Source organism: Colletotrichum fructicola (assembly GCF_000319635.2).
Source record: "Colletotrichum fructicola Nara gc5 chromosome Unknown KSG_Nara_v1_contig07, whole genome shotgun sequence".
NCBI lineage: Eukaryota > Fungi > Ascomycota > Sordariomycetes > Glomerellales > Glomerellaceae > Colletotrichum > Colletotrichum fructicola.
Window position 1 is genome coordinate 652,453 of NW_027094057.1, and position 21,856 is coordinate 674,308.

Here is a 21,856-nt window from a genome sequence, read left to right on the forward strand (position 1 = left end):
CACGACAGACTACCTTCGTTCGACCCACAACCACACTTTCACCGATCCAACTCGCCGTCATGGCGCCCAAATCATCACCAGCGGCTCGCACGCCAGCCAAAACTCCCTCGCTGAAGCGCCAGCCGTCGTCGTCTTCGGGAACTCAGAAGACTATAGTACAGTTCTTTTCCAAGTCTGCCTCCAAGCCGACCCCCAAGCCCGCGGCCAAAGGCCCCGACTCATCGCCATGCCTCAGAGAGTCTACCCGAACGAACGAACTCCCCAAGGTCAAGCAACCTCCCAGCATGACCCCCGTCCCCAGCTGTGACGCCATGGAGCCCTCGAGCTCCCAGGAGAATATGGACGGCACAGGACTCAAGGTAGCTCAGGACTCCTTGCCATCACCGTCTACTCCCGCTGAGACTGTGACCCCGCAGGTGTCTCGTAGCAGACCTGTTCTGCCTTCCTCTAGCCCTACGCGAAAGGTATGTTCGCCACGATGCTAGTTCCCCGAGGCGGCATGCTGACTCGGCGTCTTCACAGGGTAGAAAGGCCGTCAACTACGCTGAGCCGTCCGATGACGAAGACGATGACCCGTTCGATCGCATTAGAGCCGCAGGCACGCGTCGTCGTACTAAGACACCCGCTGTTCCAGCTGATGATGGCGACGATTATGAGGATGCCGCCAGTAATGATGGGCCTGACGAGGACGAAGGTAAGGATGAAGCTCGTTGCATAAAATCTTCATGTTACTAATGCGGTGTAGAAATGGACGACTTTGTCGTGTCCGACGAGTCGGATGCTCCCTCACGCTCTAAGAAGCGCAAGCGCCCCGAGACTACAAAGAAAACACAATCAAGGAAGAAGACAACAGTCTCTTCGCCAATCAAGGAAGAAGAGACCGCAGACGAGGACGAGATGATGGAGGAGCTGCCTTCGACTTCCACTGCCCAGCAATGGCGCTACGATCCGAACAGCGTTGCCTCCTCTGCTCCTCGTTCTGCTCAGGGTCCGGCGGTTCGTCGACCAGCCGCTTCCAAGCGGAAGGAGAAGGCTCACGCCACCGAGCCCGAAGCCCGATATCCTTGGCTGGCAAACATCCAAGACATTAACAAGAACTCCCCTGGCGATCCCGAGTACGATCCCTCCTCTGTCTACATTCCTCCAGGAGCGTGGAACAAGTTCTCTCCCTTTGAGAAGCAGTACTGGGAAATCAAGCAGAAACTGTGGGATACCGTTGTCTTCTTCAAGAAGGGCAAGTTCTACGAGCTGTACGAGAATGATGCCACTATTGGTCACCAGCTCTTTGATTTGAAGCTCACAGACCGTGTCAACATGCGCATGGTCGGTGTTCCTGAGAGCTCCCTCGACATGTGGGTTAACCAGTTCGTTGCCAAAGGTTACAAGGTTGCTCGCGTTGATCAGATGGAATCCGCCCTTGGCAAGGAGATGAGAGAACGAGGCGATACGTCTGCCAAGGCGAAGAAGGCGGACAAGATCATTCGTCGAGAGCTAGCCTGCGTCTTGACTGGCGGCACTCTTGTGGATGGTAGCATGCTGCAGGACGACCTGGCGACCTTTTGCGCGTGTATCAAGGAGTCCGTCATTGACGGCAGCCCCGCATTCGGCATCACGTTTGTGGATTGCGCGACTGGCCAGTTCTTCATCTCGGAGTTCGAGGACGATGCCGACTTGACCAAGTTTGAGACTTTCGTTGCGCAGACCAGCCCCAGAGAGCTCATTCTGGAGAAGTCTAGAATTTCAACCAAGGCTCTTCGCATCCTCAAGAACAACACTTCCCCAATGACCATCTGGAACTACTTGAAGCCGGCCACTGAGTTCCTTGACGCGGACATGAGCCGCCGGGAAATATCCAGTGGTGGCTACTTTGCCAACGAGGACGGAGAGGAGACATGGCCTGATGCTTTGGCCCAGGCCAAAGACAAGGACCTGCTGATGTCTTCTTTGGGTGGTCTTATCCACTATCTCAAGTTTCTGAAGATTGAGGGTAGCCTGCTGTCGCAAGGCAACTTCGAGTGGTACACTCCCATCCGCCGTAACGGCACTCTCATCCTAGACGGTCAAACCCTGATCAACTTGGAGATTTTTGCGAACACTGTGAATGGCGGCCCCGAAGGCACGCTCTTCACTCTTCTGAACCGATGTGTCACTCCGTTCGGCAAGCGACTCTTCCGTCAGTGGGTTTGCCACCCGCTTTGCGATATTAAACGCATCAATGAGCGACTTGATGCTGTCGATATGCTCAACTCTGATCGAAGCGTCCGAGAACAGTTCTCGTCCCAGATGACGAAGATGCCGGACTTGGAGCGTCTCATTTCCCGAATTCACGCAACGCTCTGCAAGCCCGAAGATTTCGTCCGTGTCTTGGAGGGTTTCGAGCAGATTGAGTACACTATGGGCCTGCTGGGTGCCTTTGGCGGCGGCAACGGCCTCATCGATCGCCTTCTCGCATCCATGCCTAATCTCAACGAGCCACTGTCGTACTGGAAGACTGCTTTCGACCGGAAGAAGGCCAGAGACGAGAAGCTTCTCATTCCGGAGCGTGGCATTGAGGAAGACTTCGACAACAGCCAAGATCGCATCGAAGAGATTAAGGAAGAATTGCAATCGCTTCTTGGAAGAAAGAAGTCGGAGTTGAAGTGCAAGACAATCAAATTCACGGATATCGGCAAGGAAATCTATCAGATCGAAGCACCCAAGGCTGTCAAGGTGCCAAACAACTGGCGCCAAATGTCGGCGACTGCAAGCGTCAAGCGCTACTATTTTGAAGAGCTGACGGACTTGGTCCGTGAACTTCAGGAAGCAGAGGAGACACACTCTCAGATCGTCAAGGAGGTTGCTACGCGCTTCTTTCAGCGCTTCGACGCTGATTACGACACGTGGTCGCAGTCGATCAGGATCATTTCTCAGCTCGACTGCCTCGTCAGTCTTTCCAAGGCTTCGTCATCGCTGGGTGAGCCCAGTTGCCGCCCGGAATTCGTGGACGAAGACAGGAGCGTTGTCGAATTCGAAGAACTTCGCCACCCCTGTATGCTTAACACAGTGTCTGACTTCATCCCCAATGATGTCAAGTTGGGAGGCGATTCTGCCAAGATCAACCTGCTGACCGGTGCCAACGCTGCTGGCAAATCGACAGTTCTGCGAATGGTAAGAATCCTGTGCTATACGTTCCTAGACTAGATGCTGACTTCATGACAGTCTTGTGTTGCTGTCATCATGGCGCAGATCGGATGTTACGTGCCCGCTGTGTCTGCACGACTTACCCCCGTTGATCGAATCATGTCACGACTTGGTGCTAATGACAACATCTTTGCATCTCAATCAACATTCTTTGTCGAACTGTCGGAGACCAAGAAGATATTGTCGGAAGCCACACCACGGTCTCTGGTCATTCTGGATGAGCTCGGACGCGGTACCAGCTCCTATGACGGTGTCGCCGTTGCGCAGGCCGTTTTGCATCATGTTGCAACCCACGTAGGCTGCGTTGGCTTCTTCGCGACTCATTATCACTCTCTCGCCACTGAGTTTGAAAACCACCCAGAGATTGTGCCTCGTCGTATGCAGATTCACGTCGACGAAGAAGAGCGTCGTGTTACTTTCCTCTACAAGTTGGAGGAAGGTGTTGCGGAGGGCAGTTTCGGAATGCACTGCGCAGCGATGTGTGGCATTTCCAACCGCGTAATCGAGCGAGCTGAGGTGGCAGCCAAAGAATGGGAGCACACTAGCAGGCTTAAAGAGAGCCTGGAGAAAGCCAAGTCGGGTTGCTACATCCCTCTTGGTGTGCTCAGTGATGTGGCGTCACTGCTTAATGGTGGCGATGAGGTCGGGAAGAGGGGTGTTGAGGTGCTTTTGAGAGCCGTGGAGGCTCTTTGAGTCGGTTTATTTCTTCGGGAGTGAAAATATCGGTGCGAAGCTATACCGTGGCCAACGATGGCCACCTGTTGTTATAACGTCGAAAGGGTTTGGCGTCGAGGAGTTTTACATGGTCGAAGGATGGTCATACAGGAATGCACATGTAAAGATAGAGGCATGTTGCTCGTAACGTTGCTTGGCATTCTGGTCTTTGCAAATAAATAGGTTGTTTCTAAGTTCGACCTACACTCGGAAGCGTGTCAGATAACTTGCATGAACTTGATGATGCTGCATTGATGATGGATAGGTAGGTATCGGTTGGCCTGGGCCCGTATGTATTCCGGAGCGCAATCCAAACCCTCGTCACACAACATTGCCAGAAGGAAAGAAGGCGTGGCGGAGAGTGAGTCGATGAAAGTTCGATGTCACGCAAGCTAACCATGGCAAAGAACACGAATCTGGCATCGATTAGACGAGACGAAGACCTTTTTGCCATGAGGCTGATGAATTTGGCTTTACCGTATCCTACGACAAGATACCTATGGGCGTATGTTGTGTACCGTCAGAAGGAGCGAGCTGAAAAGCTTCCGCCCCTGGGCCAGCAAAAGGGGACTCTGCAGGACCTTCGCATATCGCACCCGAAAACGGATCCTTTCCGACAAATGCCACCTATTTCTCCAACCAACCGGGACGAAGACGCGGCGACTAGCGCAGGAGGACACCCCTGGGAGGCGTTGGACTTGAAATGTCGATGTGACCGAGGCTGTCTGCGAGGTTGGAATTAGCCGGCGGCGAGATGCAAGTTCGCGGATTGCCCGGTCCGGGTTGCTACACGGCAGCACGCCGGGCTTGCGGCGCACGAAACAGGTCCTCCACCAGAGGCAAAATGTGCAATGGCTTATAATACAGGGGTCACACCATTCCTTTGCGTGAGCCGGATCTTTTGATCTGGCGCGACAGGACGGGTGGCGTCGGTGAACTCGGTGAGGCGGGAGACTAGGGGTCACGGCACGGGGGAGAAAGGGAGCCGGGGGACGGACTCCGATTCCCCCACACCAGCGGTATCGATTCCCAAGTCGTCTAACTCATTGGTGCAATTTCCATGGTACATGAGCTGTCGCATGCGCCGTACGCTAGATGATCTAGCAGCATTGAGAAGGCCCCTAGGGTCTTAGAGATGTCTCCCGCCAGGGACGTATGCCAGAAGCAGATCTGTCCGCAGACAAAAATGGCCAATTTTGTGCCCATGCTGATTTATCCCGAGATACGAGGTCTAGACCGTTTACCAGAGCCTACAAGCACACGCTGGCATGGCTGATTGTCAGCGAGGAATGGATTTATCTCGTCAAAGCACGGCGAATGTGGATTTGTACATTCTCCAAGACACGCAGATTGTCTTGCCTCTCACCAGGAGCCCTGTCAATGTCGTCTTCGATGTCTGTATAATCCAATGGAGCCCTCAGCCGGAGTAGTGCCTAGATTTGTCTCGCAGAATTCTTCGGGAACATGTTGGCCGCTCACAGAGCCCACCACTACCATTGCTGCCAACGAACTTGCGCGCCGAGAGAAGATCGGCACCCTTCGATAAGAAGACAGCCACTATTTCCTGCTGCCACGTCTCAGGGCGCCTGGGGCGAGGGATTTGTGCAGGGGAGGGGCATAACCCCCATGATGGCAGTGACTAGCACACGACCATCATCGGCTAGTATCAATGACGGGAACCATCTTCACCCCAAAGTTTCGCCGTTCTTCTCTCCCCCGCGCGGTCGACAGTGTGGCTTTTGAGGCTGCCTGGGCGCCGAGACAGCCTTTCGTCCGACGGATGCACTGGATCGAAAAATGAAGGCGTCGATGCAAGATGGACCTGGAGATTCCAAGGCCCTGTCAAGTTGCCAAGCCGTTCAGATTGCTCGCTGATCGAGCACTTCATCCCCGCTCGGGGCAATGTGTCTGGGGTTGAACCTCGCGCTAATTGAAAACGAAAGCCAACGGTGACGGTCTGTTGGGACTGATGCGTAACGCTTCACTGTCGGGCTTGGGAACGAGTCAGGGTTTCCTGGCCGAGATGGACCCTGGGACAACCATTGCTATGGCGAATTGGACTGGACAGGCAGCGAGCACCAGACGAGCCTGCAATCTCGCTGTTAATGAACAATTTCAAGGCCTGGCGTACGGGAAAAGGAACGGACGATAGGCACCAGAGCCTCGTGCTGTGAAAGATGCTGTCTTGTGCCCCCCAAAACATCTTGCCGTTGCGCACTGGAAGACGGGCAAGAAACAGCAGTGGATCAAGTCGGCTGTGATCTTGGCTCGCGGGGGAAGTACATAGTAGAATCAGTGCCGTAGTGATGGGCATTAGTGGCGGGTTCGTCCCAGTTCAGTCTGGCTTATTCGAACGTTGAGGGGTTGTTGACGACAGAAGACTGCCGGACGCGAAACCGGAGGAGAGTCCAAAAGGATGGAGCCTGTGGGTGTGGACATGCGCAAAGAAGTGGGAGGGAACCGAAGAGGGCTGCAGCAACAGCGAGACTGGAGAGTGCTCAGAAGACTGGGGGAGGGGAGATGGCGTCCTGTTGCCAAGAATCGCCAAGCCATTTCATGTTGTTGAGTTTGGAGAGTCGACGTTGGTTCGCAGATTCGGTCTGGAAGTCTGGAAGCCTTTGGCCTAAAAAGGGGGCTGACCCATGCTGTCCCCGGTTACCCCATGAGCCCCCCGGTCGGGACAGACGCGTCCCTGTGGATATCCTGGTCTCGTGCAAGGCAGGGAAGCACATCCATGGTCGAGGTCGGGTTGGATGCAGATATGGTATTCTGTCACCTGTATCCGTACGTACAGGGCACCGGATGCAGGAGCGAACGAGAGAGTGAGGGCTCTCCGTCAGCGTCGTATCAATCACTCTCTGATCTGTATTTCGTCAGCAACCAAGCGACCGGCCAGATCCTCAGCCAGTCAACGCTGGCGCCGTCAGAAAGTATCCAATCACGGCCAGGAAGCGCAGCCATGCATCTGGGACGAGTCCTCGGTTCGGACATGGCAGCGACCTGAGGTTGGGTACTTTGGGGTTGCAGTTCTGCATCTGGACCAAGTTTGCGAGGTGAGCAAGAGGTGGTTGATAGTAGGTGTGTACTTTGTAGGCGGCGGCGGCAGGGTGCGGTGCAGAGTCAGCAAAGCAGCCTGAAAAGATGCCGATGGTGAAAGCGAGGCGTTTTCATATTGGCAATCGGAGTCCCGAATAATGCTTGCTGGACCGGTTTGCTGCCTCGAGGAAGGAAGGAGCCATCCATCAGCAATTCAGCCGTGCGAGTTGCTGCAGGACGAGGAGGACACGCTCCTTCCATAATCTCAGTTCCTGAGGGTTTGACTGGACGAACCGGTCCCACTGGGTTGGAGCGATGTGGAACCGAGCTTCGCAACACTGGCCATTCAGAGCTCATGGTTATCTCAGTCAGCGCTTTCGACAAATGGAGCTCCCCCAAAAATGAGGGCGGGTGGGCGTTCTCGACCCAACGTGCCTAAACTTAAACCTAATCTGGCGGGGCAGCACCAGTCAAAATCTTGGGGTAACGATACGTACCTCCGTACCTATCTATGTATCTTATCTTACCTACCTACCTAGGTACCGTCGTACACCATCCACCTCTCTCACGTCTGTGAGCTTCAGGTCAGTTCGTGCTTCCGTCGCCATTCTCAGTTACACTACAGGCAGTTGGTCCTGTCACCAGCAAGTGTGGCGGACGCTAGGGCCGAGGGAGCCTCTACCTAACATGCAGTGTTGAGGGCGTGTGTATTTACCTTAACCTGATTTACGTTTCTTCTCCCGTATCCGCTGCGACAGCCAGCTGAAGCGCCTTCATCAGCCACGTTTCCCTGATCCAAGCTCCCCTGTTCGTATCCAATGTCGTTCTTGTCTTACCGCTGATCAGTCAGCTACAACAACGCGGTACATACTAATTAAGGTGCCTACCGTAGGAAACGAGTCCAAACCAGCATCGGGCAACGGCCCCTCCCCCGTCTTTTCCAGCTCCAGACCTCCACTGGCCCCGAATCCCCAGGAAAAGGGACCTCAGGTTTCCAAAGCAGCCCGCGAAATGCGGGCGTACCCCGTGTCCTGTCAAAACATGTGCCTGCTTTGCCTGCGCAACAGTTGGCGGGGAACGGTGGCGGAGCAGGCTAGTCTGTGCCAAGCTGTCGGAAACTCGGTCGTGCTGCCTGATTTGGCTCGATTCGTCCGGGGTCCTGCCAGCCAAGACTTTTAGACGACATCAACGACCACGTCCTCATCCTGTCCTCATCTTTTCCCCTCCATGTCCACGACATCTTCCACCGCCTTACCTCGCAGCCATCCTTCTCTCCCATCGCCGCCTACATCCCGTCCCGTCTGCGCCCAGCACCGTGCCTGATGTCTCTCCCGCCTTGACTGCATTCACCAGCTTCATTCCTCGTGGCGTCTCCCCTCCCCTCGCTACAAGCCTGTTCCCTTACCCGCCCATCTCCCTGCCATCGTGCGCCCCCGAATCTCTTGTCCATGTATCACCAAGTGTTTGGCTTTCTGATTGAGGATAAAATTCCATTCGACCGGCGCTAATTCTCTCTAGCACTCTGGTACACGTGGCTGTAGGTTCAGCCAAGAACTGTCTGGCATGCCTCTAATCGCGACGGAATATTACCCGTCGTCTGTGTGACTCTTGGTGTCTTGGTGGCTGCCAACACGAGAGGGAACGTCTTTGTCGTCTCGGTGGAAAGGCACCGTGGCATAGACTCTCTTGGCTGCGGCATCCCGTGCTCTGGGATCAGGAACCGTGTCCTCGAAGCTTGAGCTTAGAAGCATCCCCAATATCCGGATACCGAGAGTCTATGCCGTCACACACCCACATATGGCGAAGGCATTGTCATCGCAGAGAACATCGCGATGGATGGAGTTGTAAAGGCCAAGCTAGGTGGCACTGCAGCCTTGGCTCGCGGAGCAGAGAGTTCGGATGCTCGCGTCTCTCGTAGCACCGTCCAGGCCCATGTCTCTCGCGCATGCCTGCGTTGTCTTGCATCCAACATTTCTGGAGCTTACGATGTCTCAACCAGCAGTATGGTTCGCGAAATACTGCTTTCCTGGCTATGGCGAATTTGAGGAGCCCACAGGCCAATGTTACCCTCCGGGCTGGATAGCCGCATTCCGAAGCCTGTGAAGTACTTCTGTCGTTTGTGGAAAATCCGGTTGCATATACGGTACCATAGATGCAGAACCGCGTCCATGGCCAAAGGAAGGAACAGTCCGATAATATCATGGGGATTGGGTAGCACGCCAGCTGCTTGGGCCCTGACATATGCTCTGTGGAGCATGGGATGGGATGGGATGGGATGTGGGCAAGGGAGAAGGGTTCTGCTTGTGTTCGTTGAAAACGCTTTGGCCAGCACTACTTCTTGTGAAGGAGACTAGCGACAATCTTGCCCCAAAACCTCATTTCAAAAAAAAACGAGAGTCCTCGAGGTCCATATCCACTCACCCGAGCTGGAGGCATGGTTGGGGTTGGGAGATTCTAGCTTGGCCCTCTTGGCGGCTGCACTTTCACGGGGTAAAGAGGTTGAGGCCAGGCGGAAGAAATCAGATTGGTATGCGGGGGAAAGATTGGATGCGGAGCATGCCCCCATAGATTGTTTGGGGAAGTTGGGACTGCCAACCCAGGGAGGGACTTTGGCGGGACACTGACTGAGTGGATGAACGGGGCAGACAGACATGGGATGGGTGGCAACGATGCGGCCGTTGGCTTGCTTTGGATGTGGATGTGTGACTCTTCTTCCATGATTACACTGTTCGTACCCCAGAGAGACCTGAAGCCCTCGTCAACTCGGCACCAGACTATGTATGTGTGACACAGCTGAAGGCGCTATTCTGGTTGATGGATTATGAACAAACGGTCGTGTCCGCCGGTGATTGTCCAGATATCTTGGGCAAATCTATGATTATCTTGAACGCACGCTACTGCTGCGCGCCCACCGCATGCTTCGGTGGTCATCAACGTCGTCGCGCCGCAGCAAGTACCTAGGTAAGGTAGGGATACATGGCCTCGACGGCGGGACTGTCTCAGCTGCACTAAGGCGAGATAGGCGTGGCGCGCGGGTGGTGTGCGGCGCCGGGCAGCCTATGACTGGCCCGGACGCGGCCGCTCAAGAGCCAAAACGGGATAAGCTGACAGGATCCGAATCCTGAGAAGCGGCAGAGTAGCAACGCTCTAGCTCGCAGTCTCGGGGATGAGGTAGCGAACGGTGCATGTACATACTTGCAAAGGTACCACGCCTTACAGACTGACCGCAGAAATGACCAGGCCTTGGGCTGCTTCACATACAGACACAGAGAAGGGACAGACAGACCCTGGTCAGGTACCTAGGTAGGAAGAAGGTAGGGGTTGCTTGTAACCAGCCCGGCGAGACATCCGGACCTTTTTTTGCTATTCTCTTTACTTTTTTGCTTTCCCACAACCATGAATTTTGAGCAGTTTGCCAAGACATTAGACAATATGGATATATGGATGGGGTTGGTGCCATCGGATTCATTTAAAGAGGAGAGCTTCGTCCGGGGTCCTTTCTTGCTCTCACGGATCTCTCCTGCCTCTCTTCTTCTTTTCTCATGCTCGATCTGCGCCGCTCTTGCATCTGCACCTGCTTTCGCATCTGCTCTTGTAACTGATCGCCCTGTTCATTGTTCATCTCTCTCGCGATCAAGGTCAAGTGAGACAGAAGGAAGACGATAAGTCTCGGGCTTCATCCTTTCCCCTCCGCCATCCCTAGGCCGAGCCGCCCTTCTCAACAATACCAACGTCTCGTCTCATTTGGCCAGAGTGCCAAATTTGTAAGCCCGAAACTTGCATCGCTCTAGAGCCCCGGATAACTGCAGCGGCCCTACTCAGCTGCATTCTCGTCACCTAAAGAGGCGCTCATTTTGATTGGCCTCCGAACTTCACCTGGCTCTCTTTTCCGAGACACCCAGCAACTTTCGTGTGAGCTGTCTCGCGCTTCGTCAAAGCACTTACACGCACTCGAATCCTTCCCCCGTCAAGTGTCGGCCACTAATCTTCCGGCGCTCCCCCGATATTCTGACGTCTCGCTCGTCGCAACCTCATTTTTCAAAACGTTGCGCCTCTGAACAACTCTCAAAATGTCGTCAACTTTTGAGAAGGACATCAAAACCCAGGGCGTCATCGACCCCTCGATCGAGGTCGAATATGTCAGCGATCCCGAGAGGAGCGGCTTTGACCAAGCCGCTACCAAGAGGCTGTTGCGCAAGATGGACTGGGCTCTCATCCCCTTCCTCGCTCTGCTGTATTTGCTGTCCTTCCTGGACCGTACCAACATCGGAAACGCTCGTCTTGCCGGAATTGAGACCGACTTGGGCATGAAGGGTCTCGACTACAATGTTGCACTCTCCGTCTTCTTCCCCTGGTACGTGGCCGCTGAGATCCCCTCCAACTTGGCCATGAAGCGTTTCCGCCCCTCCATCTGGATTCCCTCCATCATGATTGCCTGGGGTATCTGCTGCACCCTGATGGGTCTCGTTCACAACTACGCTGGTCTCCTGGCTGCGCGCATGGCTCTCGGTCTTGCTGAGGGCGGTCTGTTTCCCGGCATTACTTACTAGTAAGTGTGAATACATTCCAGAATCCCCCAAAACTCATCTGACGAACCGATTTCCAGCATCACAATGTGGTACCGTCGTCACGAGTGCGGTTTCCGTATGGCCATTTTCTTCTCCGCTGCTACCGCGGCCGGCGCCTTCGGAGGTCTTCTCGCTCGCGGCATCGTCGAGATGAAAGGCGTCGGCGGCAAGCCTGGCTGGGCCTGGATCTTCATTCTCGAGGGCATCATCACTCTCGCTGTTGGTAAGCACACTGGTTCTTTATTCCCTTGGTTGCTCCAAGACTAACGAGGTTGCTCTTTCTCAGCCGTTGCTGCATTCTTCATCATGAACGACTACCCCGCTACCGCGAAGTTCCTCACCACCGCCGAGAAGGAGGAAGTCACCCGCCGCCTCGAACAGGACCGCTCCGCTCTCGCCGACGAGTTTGACATGGCTTACTTCTGGGATGCGCTCAAGGACTGGAAGATCTGGGTTCACATGGTGAGTAGAAGTTGTCGCAGAAGCTTCAATCCTTCTGGATCGCATCGCTAACCTATGGTCTCACCAGCTTATCACCATCGGAATTTACACGCCCTTGTACTCCTACTCTCTCTTCCTCCCGACTATTGTTCAGGGTCTGGGTTACACCAACAACACTGCTCAGCTCATGGTAAAGCAAGCCCTTCAGCAACTCAGTTGACTCATACTTACCATCTGTAGACCGTCCCTCCTTACGTCGTGGCGTGCGTCTGCTGTATCAGCGGAGGCTGGTTGGCTGATCGTCACCGACAGAGAGGTATCTACATGATCTTCTTCTGCGCTATTGGGTAAGTTACGCCTCAGTCCTCTGATATCACACACCAAATCCTAACGCTGTCAGCATCATCGGCTTCATCATGCTTCTCGCTTCTCAGAGCAACGGTGTCAAATACGCCGGTTGCTTCTTTGCTGCCTCTGGCATTTACCCTAACGTGCCCCAGGGTGTTGCCTGGAACGGCAACAACATTGGCGGCTCTGTCAAGCGAGGTGTCGGTATCGCCATGCACGTTGGCTTCGGCAACCTCGGCGGTGCCATCGCCGGTTTCCTGTACCAGGCCAAGGACAAGCCTCACTACTACCCGGGACACGGCACCCTCCTCTCGACCATGACGATGTCCATGATTCTCTCCACGTTCATGACTATCTACCTGCGCCGCGAGAACGCCCGCCGAGACCGCGAGTACAAGGACCCGAGTCAGTACACCGTTGAGGAGAAGGCTGCCGAGCGGACCAAGGGTGACAACGCCACCTTCTTCCGTTACACCGTTTGAGAAGACCGTGTTTGTTGTTTCGATTTAGCGAGTATTTGCTTTGCAAGTTGGTTGGATTCTCATCTACTCTTCAATGGAATTGTGAACGATGCGACGGCAGCCCACGTGCGAGGGAAGGAAGGGTCATGAGTGAAAATGAAAGACAATCGGGTACCCTAAGTGGCTATAGAATTGCATCACAGGAGTCAGAGGAATATCCATGCCGAATGAGTTCTTAATGAACATGAGTTCTTAATGAACATGAGTTCTTAATGAACATGAGTTCTTAATGAACATGAGTTCTTAATGAACATGAGTTCTTAATGAACATGAGTTCTTAATTGTATCGACCTGTTTTGAAGTCAATCTTCGTCTCCATCCACCAGGCGTTCTACATTCACTCATGCCATTAAACAAGTCTCCGTTAAACTGTATAGCGAGCGGAGGGTTGTTCACTAACATGCCATGAAATCCCTCGTGAATACACCCCGAGGACGAGTTCTTCCTTTCCAGCAGCAGCCTCTGTCAACACCGCTGTCTCTTGCTGTCGCAGAACCATCAAGAAGCCTCCTCATCAGACAGATAGATGTCCTAGTGCGATGAGGATGGGACTGTCTTGGCCCACTTGGCCTTCTCCATCTCTTTCTAGCCATCGAGGCATGCTAGTCACATGAAGTTAATACAACCCGCGCCAGTGGCTGAGCCACAGCTTCTACTTATGGTGCTACCCGATGACGCCTTGCAAAACAGAGCTTGGCCCCGTTTGCTAGTGTCCTCGACGGCGCCGTGCCTGTGAGTTATGCTTAACTCTTGGCATCCAACATCCGTTCCCCCGAAACGTGGGGTTGACGGGGGCAGGTGGGGTGCGGTAGCTTCGACGCAGGCACTAATGTCGGCCGGTCGGCGCCGGCGGAAGGGGAGGCCAATTCCGTGGACCTGGGGCCAGCCGACTTTGGTTTCGGCTGGCTCTTGACAGGTGTCACGCATACATGTGTGCGTCAGGCAGTGTGCTGGATCTTGCTGCCCACGCGCGGAGTGCGGTGGATCGTGCAGTGGTTCTTCTTTGACAGGCCTCAGTGTTTCGCGGGGTGAGCAGGGTGGTTCCTTGTCTCTGGCTGGGGGTGGAGGAGGATGGGTGCAGAGGGATCTGATCTGGGCCGTGTGGTTTTTGATGGCTGACTCCGGACCCAGGGACTCGGGACTTTGTCGTATGATGATTGCTGTTCGGGCGGTGTCACCAACGTCATTTCATCTACCTCGCCTTGAGACCCAGGGGCCACACCATCACCCCGTTTGTGCCATATTCCATGGTTTGGCCATTTCCGCTGTCATTATCGCACTTGTAATCTCGATCTATGGAATCCAAATGTGACTCACATAATATGCCTCGAATCATAGACCCTGTTCCAGCCCAAAAGATGTGGGCAATAATATCAGGTTCACTAGCGAATTGGCCTCTGGTGCAGGATGAAAGCTTCTCTGGATATTTGATCAAACTCACTACGTGGACGAGAGAATCAGATATTGCTAGATCGATTGGTGGAAGACAAGATGCCTTAGGCGTAGAAGACGGCCAGCAGTATGAAGTGTTTTTAAGGCACGATTATCCCTTGACCATTATTCAATTATCTGCCATGAGATTTCCCCAGTGAAAAGAAAGCAAACGTTTTCGACAGAACAACCAATTAACCTGGTGGTTAATTCTATCGTGGTATTCGAACATAAGTTTTCCATCCATCCTTATTTTGAAAAGCTAGAAGATTACACAATGTGATAGACAATTATCTATACAATATCAACTGAGAGCCTTTCACTTCTCGCCGTTCGTCCCTGAGATCAAGCCACTCTCGCTGTGCTGAACAGTGGCCTTCGGTTGCACGTCATGGTGCTCGTGATGATCATCAACCTCGTAAAGCGCGGGGAAAGGAGACACATCCCGTCGTAACAAGTACTTGTTCACATACCAAGGCATCTTGGAAGTGTAGTACTTTGCATGGTCCCTGTTGCGCACCGAGAAGACGCTGTCGAGCTCCTCCAGCGTCAGGTTCTTCGTCTCGGGCAGGAAGAAGTACGCGACGACAAAGCCAAAGAGGTTCCAGCAGGCGTACCACAGGAACGCGCCCGTCGGGGTGAAGGCCTTGGACATGGACGGCCAGGAGAAGCTGATGATGAAGTTGAAGCCCCAGGTCACGGCCGTGGCGCTGCTCATGCCGATGTCGCGGATGTGCAGCGGGAAGGCCTCGGCGCAGTACGTGAACGGGACCGGCCCGGCTCCGGGGGAGTACACGGCGGCGAATATGTAGATTCCGGTCGCGATGCAGGCGAGCTTTGCGGTTCCTTCGGGAATGTAGAAGCTGAAGCCGGTGAAGATGAGGGAGAGGGACATTAAGGGGAAGGTGACCAACAGGAGCTGCGTGAAGGTTAGTAATTTGTCTGCCAGACCTAGAAATGAACTTACGTTTCTTCTTCCGAATGTGTCGATGGTGTAGAAGGCGGGGAGGGCGAAGAGCCAGTTGATGAGGCCCATGCCCATGCTGGTGAGCAACGCCTCAGACCTGGTGAAGCCTCCATCCTGGAAGATGGCCGTGCTGTAGTACATACTGTGGATATGTTAGCCTTTTGATCTGTGACTTCTTTCAATTAAATCATGTGCGCAGGCAAATAGACTGCTGTTCCCGGCGAATATTCCCCGGGGGAGGGGGGAGTTCCTCGGACCAAAGCTCCACCACCGGCCCCATTACCGGTGCCGGGTGGGTCACACAATCGGCCCCATCGGCTTCTGAGCCCCGGCTCCATATTCCGAAAAGAGGATACGAAAATACCAAAAAGGGTAGGAAAGTACTAACACAACATTGATTCCACAGAACTGTCAAATAATTCGTTAGCATGAAGACTTTGGGAGTGCCGATCCATCACATACCTGCTGCATGAACATGACAAAGTAGGAAAACGTCGCAGCGCGTCTGTTCCTCCGGACAGTGAAGAACTCCTTCCAGTTACGGCCACTACGGGCCTGGGTCTCGACTTCGAGGAGCTTGTGTGCATAGTACATGTCTCGGGTGGCCTGGATGACGTGCTTGCGCAACCGGCGTACAGACCTGAAGGCCTTGTCGTACTTGCCCTTCTCCATGTACCAGCGCGGGCTCTCGGGGCAAAAATAGACCTGTTGATAGAGAGTCAGAAAGGGAAGATGTACACAGATGGAGGTTAATTACCTGGCACATTACAAGCAGTGGGGGAAGAGATGTACTTCCAAGCATCCAGCGCCACTGCGTGTCTTCTCCGAGGAAGTCGGTGTGGCGGAACGCGACTGAGACGATCAATCCAAGGGCAATTCCGAAAGCTTCGACGTGTTAGTCAAACATACTTTTCGAGATCGCGGTGATATCTGTACCTGTCCACATTTGCCACATCATGGTCAATGCCCCACGAATGGTTTTCGGTGTACTTTCAGCGCTGTACACAGGTGTCGTGCTGCTTTTTGCGCCAACTGCGAGACCGAGGCCGAGGCGAGCGATGAAGAGATTGTACCATCTGCCACTTGTGTCAGTTACAGCCAATATTTACGATTTGGAGAGGGACCTCACGTGTCGGCGGCAGCCATCCAGAATCCCGTCACGACGGAAAAGAAGCATGAGATGAAAATAGTTCCGCGCCGGCCAGTCCATTTATTGAGATAAGGACTCGTCCAACATCCGAAGAGAGCACTGCAAAGGTATGGGGCTACGTGGATTTGTCAAAACATGTACTACTCTGCATGATTCGGGTGAAAGCATACCGCCGTTGATCAGGCCCTGCATCAATGGGTCTGTAATGTTGAATGTCGTGTAGTAAAACTCCTGGGCTCCGTTGACTGCCGTCTGGTCCATGCCCTGCACAATGGCCGATCCGGCGCACAGGGAGCAGAGGAAATACAGCATGAACGGCTGATCCCATCGGTGGTTGACCTCTCTCCGGAGCATTGCCTTTTCTTCCTCGTTCAGAGCCGTGATAGTCTCGAAGCCATCGGGGCGGTTGCTGGCCTGGGCAACCAGGGCGCCCTTTCGGAATTCTTCCTTGTATTCGGTTAAGCCGTACTTATCGGTGAACGTGTCGACATCTTTGATGAGCTCGTCGTGACTCAATCCCACCAAGGGGTTCCGGAGCAGGGCGGCGGTGGAGCTTCGCGCGGCTTTGTCTGGAGGGCCATCACTCCCCGACGTGCGAGTGCCGGTGTGGAGGTCATCCGCCGGAGGGGACTCCGTGTCTACCTTGAAGGGAGGCATTACGACAGATCAGAGGACTGTGTACCAAGCAATATTGCAGAGATGCAAGTCTGTTTGGTGGGTCAAGTCTTAGGAAGCAACAATGATCATGTAGGAGCAGAAAAGAGGGGAGTATGGAGAAGAGGAGGGATGAAAGGTGTTTATAGACATCCAACCCCATGGGCATTACCCTCCTCATGGTATCGACAAGACGTTGCATGTGGGCCCCCTGTGCTCCAAGATTGAGGGGTCTTTCTTGGTTCATGATGGCATACACGGCCGGGCACCAATCTCTGCGTTCAACGAGGATGGAGGAGTGGAACGTCCAAGACTGGAGTCTGGGGAGTCGGCGGTCAAGTCGAGGCTGCATACTGGTCCATCTGACCATCGCTTGGTCGAATATGTGCGGGAGTTCTGTCCAAGCCAAGGAGTGTTTAGTGGAGCAAGGCGTTGCCTCCTGCACATGGACGACCTCGACGGCGGTAACACCGTGTAACATCTCGTGCTGGTTGACCACCAGGAAGGGAAATGTGATGGGTCTTTCGCCCATTCAGAGAGACGGTAAGTGAAGTTGCACCCGGCATATTCTACGCGCGTTGCCGCATTTCCTGCACTTTTAAAGCTGAGATGACGTCGTCCAACATTTGGTGTTCCAAACTCTCGATATTGTGCAGCCCTGTTGCCATGGAAGTTCACTTGCAAACTGTCAACAAACACACTCGGTTCTTGAGCTGCTCCAACAGTGAAGCTTTCTACTACATGCACGATATGAGTGACCACGGCGAACGTTGACCACACTAAGGTAGCCAGACCAGATGCTGGCCAGCCGCGTCGAAAACCAGACGTCAATAGTGTCTCACGGCCGGTCAGCCTCCAAGACGGCCGCCAAGGCGACGTTGATGGCAGTCGGGTGATGATCAGCGGCACCGCCAAGCGGACCTCGTGCTCGGCGGCGGGGCCTCCGACTTTGAGGACGCAGTAAGCGGCCGTACGAGAGGTAGAAAATCGGTAGACCCCCTGGACACGGTCTCGGCGCGCGGCGCGGCACTCGTCACACCCGCGGGATTAAACCACCAGTAGCCGGACATTGTCCCCTGCTTCGACTTTTCGAGCCGCCGGAAGCCTCGCCTTCTCGATGAAAAGTTTGCAAAATCTTTCAATCGCCTGGCACGGTATGACTTCATACCAAGCCTTCAGCAAGCCTGGGCCGTAATCCTTCCGGTCGCTCGACGGCAACCTCGATTACATGCTACAGCGCGCTGCAGGATTCTTCCCGATGGTTTGCGCGCCTTCTTGCTTACATCGCAGTTCTGGCAAACAAATACCGAGACGTCTGCTTGCCTCCCTGGAGCTTCCGTGCGGCGTCGACTGATCCATGTCCGAGTCGCACTTCATGAAATCGTCGCCATAATCCTTCTGTCGTCATTCGTGTTCGTTGATCAGCTGGCGATTAATCGGCGATTGAGGGGTCGACGACATGTGATGGCAAAGTGTCGCGTGTTGTTGGGCTCGGGTTTTCTTTCGCGGTTGGCCGCGGCGATCTTGGTGCTCTTCATGGTGCTCCTCTTTCATTCGTTTGCGATCCAGTGGCGACCTACTCCAAGTCTAGCGCCAACCGTTGTGAATGGCATTGACAAGCCGCGACAAGACGCTTGCCCCCACCCCAAGATAACACCAGAGGCTTCTTGGTTTCCTTCCTTTGGGATGGCCATTGAGTGAAGCCCCTGGCTCACCCTGAGCCGAACATTGACCGAGGCAGCAAATCGACTTGGACGAGAGGAGACTGCTTGCGGTTGGCGATCGGAAACGCTGCGGAGGACGACGGCTTGTGAATTCATCGACCCTGGCCGATTCAATCAGAATAACCATGTCGAATCATTCAATTCAACCAATGACATCTGTCGGATTCGATTTATTGTCTTGGTTGGTTATTTTTGTCGATACTGCGGTAAGGCTGTTGTTGGCGATTGCGGTGCGACGCATTCATCGGCTGTTGTCGGTCCGCCGATGCGATGGACGTAGGAACTTGAGAGAGACAGAACGATTTCAAATCAATGACTGGGAGATCTGAAGCTACATTTAATCAAGAAAAGTGGAGGAAGTCTGAATCTAATTCGCATCCCGAGTCAAGCGCCGATGGTTTCTGTCGCTCGTTTGGAAGTTGGAGACACAACAGGGTGAGGGGAATTTCAGGACAGCCGCCTTTGGCGATGGCCGCAGCAAAGAAGCAGCTTGGCAGTGTAGATACTGGGTATGCATCAATCCACTCACCCATGCAACAGCATCATGCAGCTATCCGCCTAAGTGTAATACCACCTCCCTTGCGCCTCAATATCTTCTAATCCAGACGCTCCCTTCACGTTCGCTTAGCCGTGGCTGAATCAACAGCATGTTAGTGGCCCGACGACTCCTTTCATCTTCTTTCGGCCGTCTTAGATTTCAGCTGCTCAGTGCGACCAAAATGTGACGTTTCACCTCTCATCATGTCAAGTTTCCTCAGTCACAATGGCCGAAGCATCGAAACCCCCGCCGAAGCGGCGGATGAGAGTGCAAAAGTCGTGCACCGAGTGTCAAAAACGCAAGCAAAAGGTGAGTGATCGCCGTCCTTTCAAAGTCAATCCGGCTCGGCCCGGACTGTGCGATCCACCCATCTGCCTTACCGTCTGAATCGGTGTTGAGAACAAGGGGTTGCAGTGCATAATCCGACGGCCAGATGCCCCCTGCGTGAACTGCTCGAGGCGCTTCCCTCCGGTGGAGTGTACCATCACGCAGGTCGAGTCGATCCCGAAGCCCGCCTATGAGGACCAGGTCCTCACCTTTGAGCTGTCGTCCTTCTCTGTGGGGTCCGGCAAACGACCCGAGGACTCGTTTGCGAATCACACGTCTGCGCGCTTGAAAGCTCCAGGACCCGTGGCTCTGCAGACACAAGCGAAGGAAGTCGGCAAGAAGCCTGGTGCTCGTGGGGGTTCTTCCTGGACGGACTCTAGGAGATCGTCCGAAGAAAAGCGACAGGAGAATGAAGCCATCATGGCGAGGGCGCGAGCCCGGGCCAACCTCTTCCTCGACGGAAACGGCGACCCGATGGCCTTTTTCTACAACAATCCCACATCCATCGGAGGCATTCTCACCGAGGTGACAACGCTCAATGGGATGCCGCTTCCTCAAGGTCCCAGAACCACGGAGCTTCTTCATTTCTGTTAGTCGATGAGCTGCACTAATGACTCGCATCCTGGCTAATGGGACTGTGTAGACATCCAAGTCGTCGCTCCCAACATGGTGTCAATCGACGGGCAAAGCCAGCCTCCCGTGTTTCTGGCAGAGGTTCTTCCGTGGATGCTTCAGTCACCGCTGTTTCCAAACATTGGTATTCTCATGTCGTCGACAACTCAATCGTTGGAGCATGGGCTGGAGATCACCAAGAATCCAGAATCACTGGCCCTGAAAGCTCACGTTTTGTCAATCATCGCTGAGTACATGGAGCGCCCGTTTGACGCAATCGCCGTGGAGATGGTACGAAGCGTTGTGAATCTGGTGGTCATGGAGGTAAGTTTGCAAGAGACTCGCACTCTTGCTTCTTGGTGTGGGATACAGAAGAAAAAGCTCCATCAAGGACACGACTAATTGTTGCAGTGGTTCTGGGGCGCTGACGAGAGCATGTTTGCTCACATGAGAGGCATCAAACGCATGATCAAGCTGCGCAATGGGATGAGAGGGCTGAAAGACATTGTGGGCGAGTCGATCATGATTTTGTAAGACCGCAATGAGCACCTTCAGAGTGCCGCCGCAATAATACTTACGATCGATGACCAGGACCGACTATGAGATTGCATGCTGCTTCGAGACCGACCTCTACTGGCAGGAAAACGACCCGGTTCGGGACGAAGAAATACCAGTTCCAACGACGTGGCCGGACGGGTACGACAGCCCACTGCTGGCTTCACCGACAAGCTTCGAGAGTGTTGCGGAGACGCTTGGGTTGTGTGTGGAAGCAGCGCGGGTGCTCGACGACGTGCGTTTTCTCACGATGTCGGTGACCTCGGCGGCGGCAGGGTTGGCGACAGGAGGAAGCCCGAAGATCCGAAGCACGGCATCGTGGCTGTACGATAAGCTGGGAAATTTGGGAGCGTCACGTTCGCGGCCCACAGAAGCCAGCTCAGAGGCGGACTGGGTGCTTGAGACAGTCAGGCTCGCGGGGCTGATCTACAGTTGGGCGGTGAGGTCTCTCCGCCAAATTTCCAAGTTTGACGATCAGGAGGTGCTGGAAGACGCGTACATGGCAATGCGACGGGTGAGTCTGGTGACCTGGAAGAAGATTCCGGGGGTCTTCTTGTGGATCATGTTGGTGGCGGCACCCAACGCGGGAGCGGACGCCAAAGGCAGGTTCGTCCGGAGGAAAATGGCCGTGACCGGGCTGTCGATCGGGTTTGAGGACTTTGTGCTCGGGATATCGTATCTGAAATCGTTCTGGGCGGTCCAGCAGTGGATCGCCAAGGAGGGCGATGCAGGTGTGCAGCGGCTCGAGGACAAGTGGTCGCTCGGGCTGGGAATGGGAATGGGAAAGGAAATGACTGCGACGGTAGCAATGGGAGTGAGAGAAGGAGGAGTGAGAGGAGGAGTGAGGATGGAGAGCGGCGGGCGGAAGCAGAAGCCGCAGCCGGAGATGGAGCTTGCGATAGAGCCGGGACACTGACAGAGTGTCAGAGGCAGGAGAAGGAGATGGAAAGGAAGCTTTGACATTGGTGAGAGCCCAACAGAAGCGAAGGGAGGGTCGGGAGGAGAGACGAGAGAGGGTCAGGCTCTGGCTCTGCATCGGCTCGTGTTTGGTTGTTGCATTGCGTGTTCGAACGGAGTCATGCGTCACGAT

The 21,856-nt window shown here is 54.3% G+C and overlaps 5 protein-coding genes across 5 annotated transcripts; 3 read left to right on the forward strand and 2 right to left on the reverse strand.

Moving 5' to 3' along the window:
* Positions 1-59: 59 nt before the first annotated feature.
* Positions 60-3,873, forward strand: msh6 (DNA mismatch repair protein msh6; the record flags this gene model as incomplete). Its single annotated transcript, XM_066152604.1, has 6 exons — positions 60-172; positions 236-359; positions 417-464; positions 523-694; positions 746-3,147; positions 3,199-3,873. The coding sequence occupies 6 exons, from the start codon at positions 60-62 to the stop codon at positions 3,871-3,873; spliced, it is 3,534 nt and encodes a 1,177-aa protein (XP_066007969.1).
* Positions 3,874-4,557: 684 nt separating this feature from the next.
* CGGC5_v011841 (uncharacterized protein) lies at positions 4,558-5,100 on the reverse strand (the record flags this gene model as incomplete). The annotated part of the gene is made up of 3 exons (XM_066152605.1): positions 4,558-4,619; positions 4,771-4,848; positions 4,962-5,100. The coding sequence occupies 3 exons, from the start codon at positions 5,098-5,100 to the stop codon at positions 4,558-4,560; spliced, it is 279 nt and encodes a 92-aa protein (XP_066008019.1).
* Positions 5,101-11,000: 5,900 nt separating this feature from the next.
* CGGC5_v011842 (putative transporter) lies at positions 11,001-12,769 on the forward strand (the record flags this gene model as incomplete). The annotated part of the gene is made up of 6 exons (XM_032030610.1): positions 11,001-11,479; positions 11,537-11,721; positions 11,785-11,960; positions 12,028-12,129; positions 12,180-12,286; positions 12,340-12,769. 6 exons carry the CDS (start codon positions 11,001-11,003, stop codon positions 12,767-12,769), a joined length of 1,479 nt encoding a protein of 492 aa, XP_031889591.1.
* Positions 12,770-14,558: 1,789 nt separating this feature from the next.
* galP (Galactose-proton symporter) lies at positions 14,559-17,013 on the reverse strand (the record flags this gene model as incomplete). Its single annotated transcript, XM_032030611.1, has 8 exons — positions 14,559-15,158; positions 15,207-15,348; positions 15,595-15,614; positions 15,669-15,911; positions 15,964-16,091; positions 16,143-16,282; positions 16,336-16,471; positions 16,527-17,013. 8 exons carry the CDS (start codon positions 17,011-17,013, stop codon positions 14,559-14,561), a joined length of 1,896 nt encoding a protein of 631 aa, XP_031889592.1.
* A 2,484-nt stretch (positions 17,014-19,497) lies between these two features.
* CGGC5_v011844 (uncharacterized protein) lies at positions 19,498-21,682 on the forward strand (the record flags this gene model as incomplete). The annotated part of the gene is made up of 5 exons (XM_066152606.1): positions 19,498-19,581; positions 19,687-20,188; positions 20,243-20,535; positions 20,623-20,741; positions 20,803-21,682. 5 exons carry the CDS (start codon positions 19,498-19,500, stop codon positions 21,680-21,682), a joined length of 1,878 nt encoding a protein of 625 aa, XP_066007970.1.
* Positions 21,683-21,856: the final 174 nt, after the last annotated feature.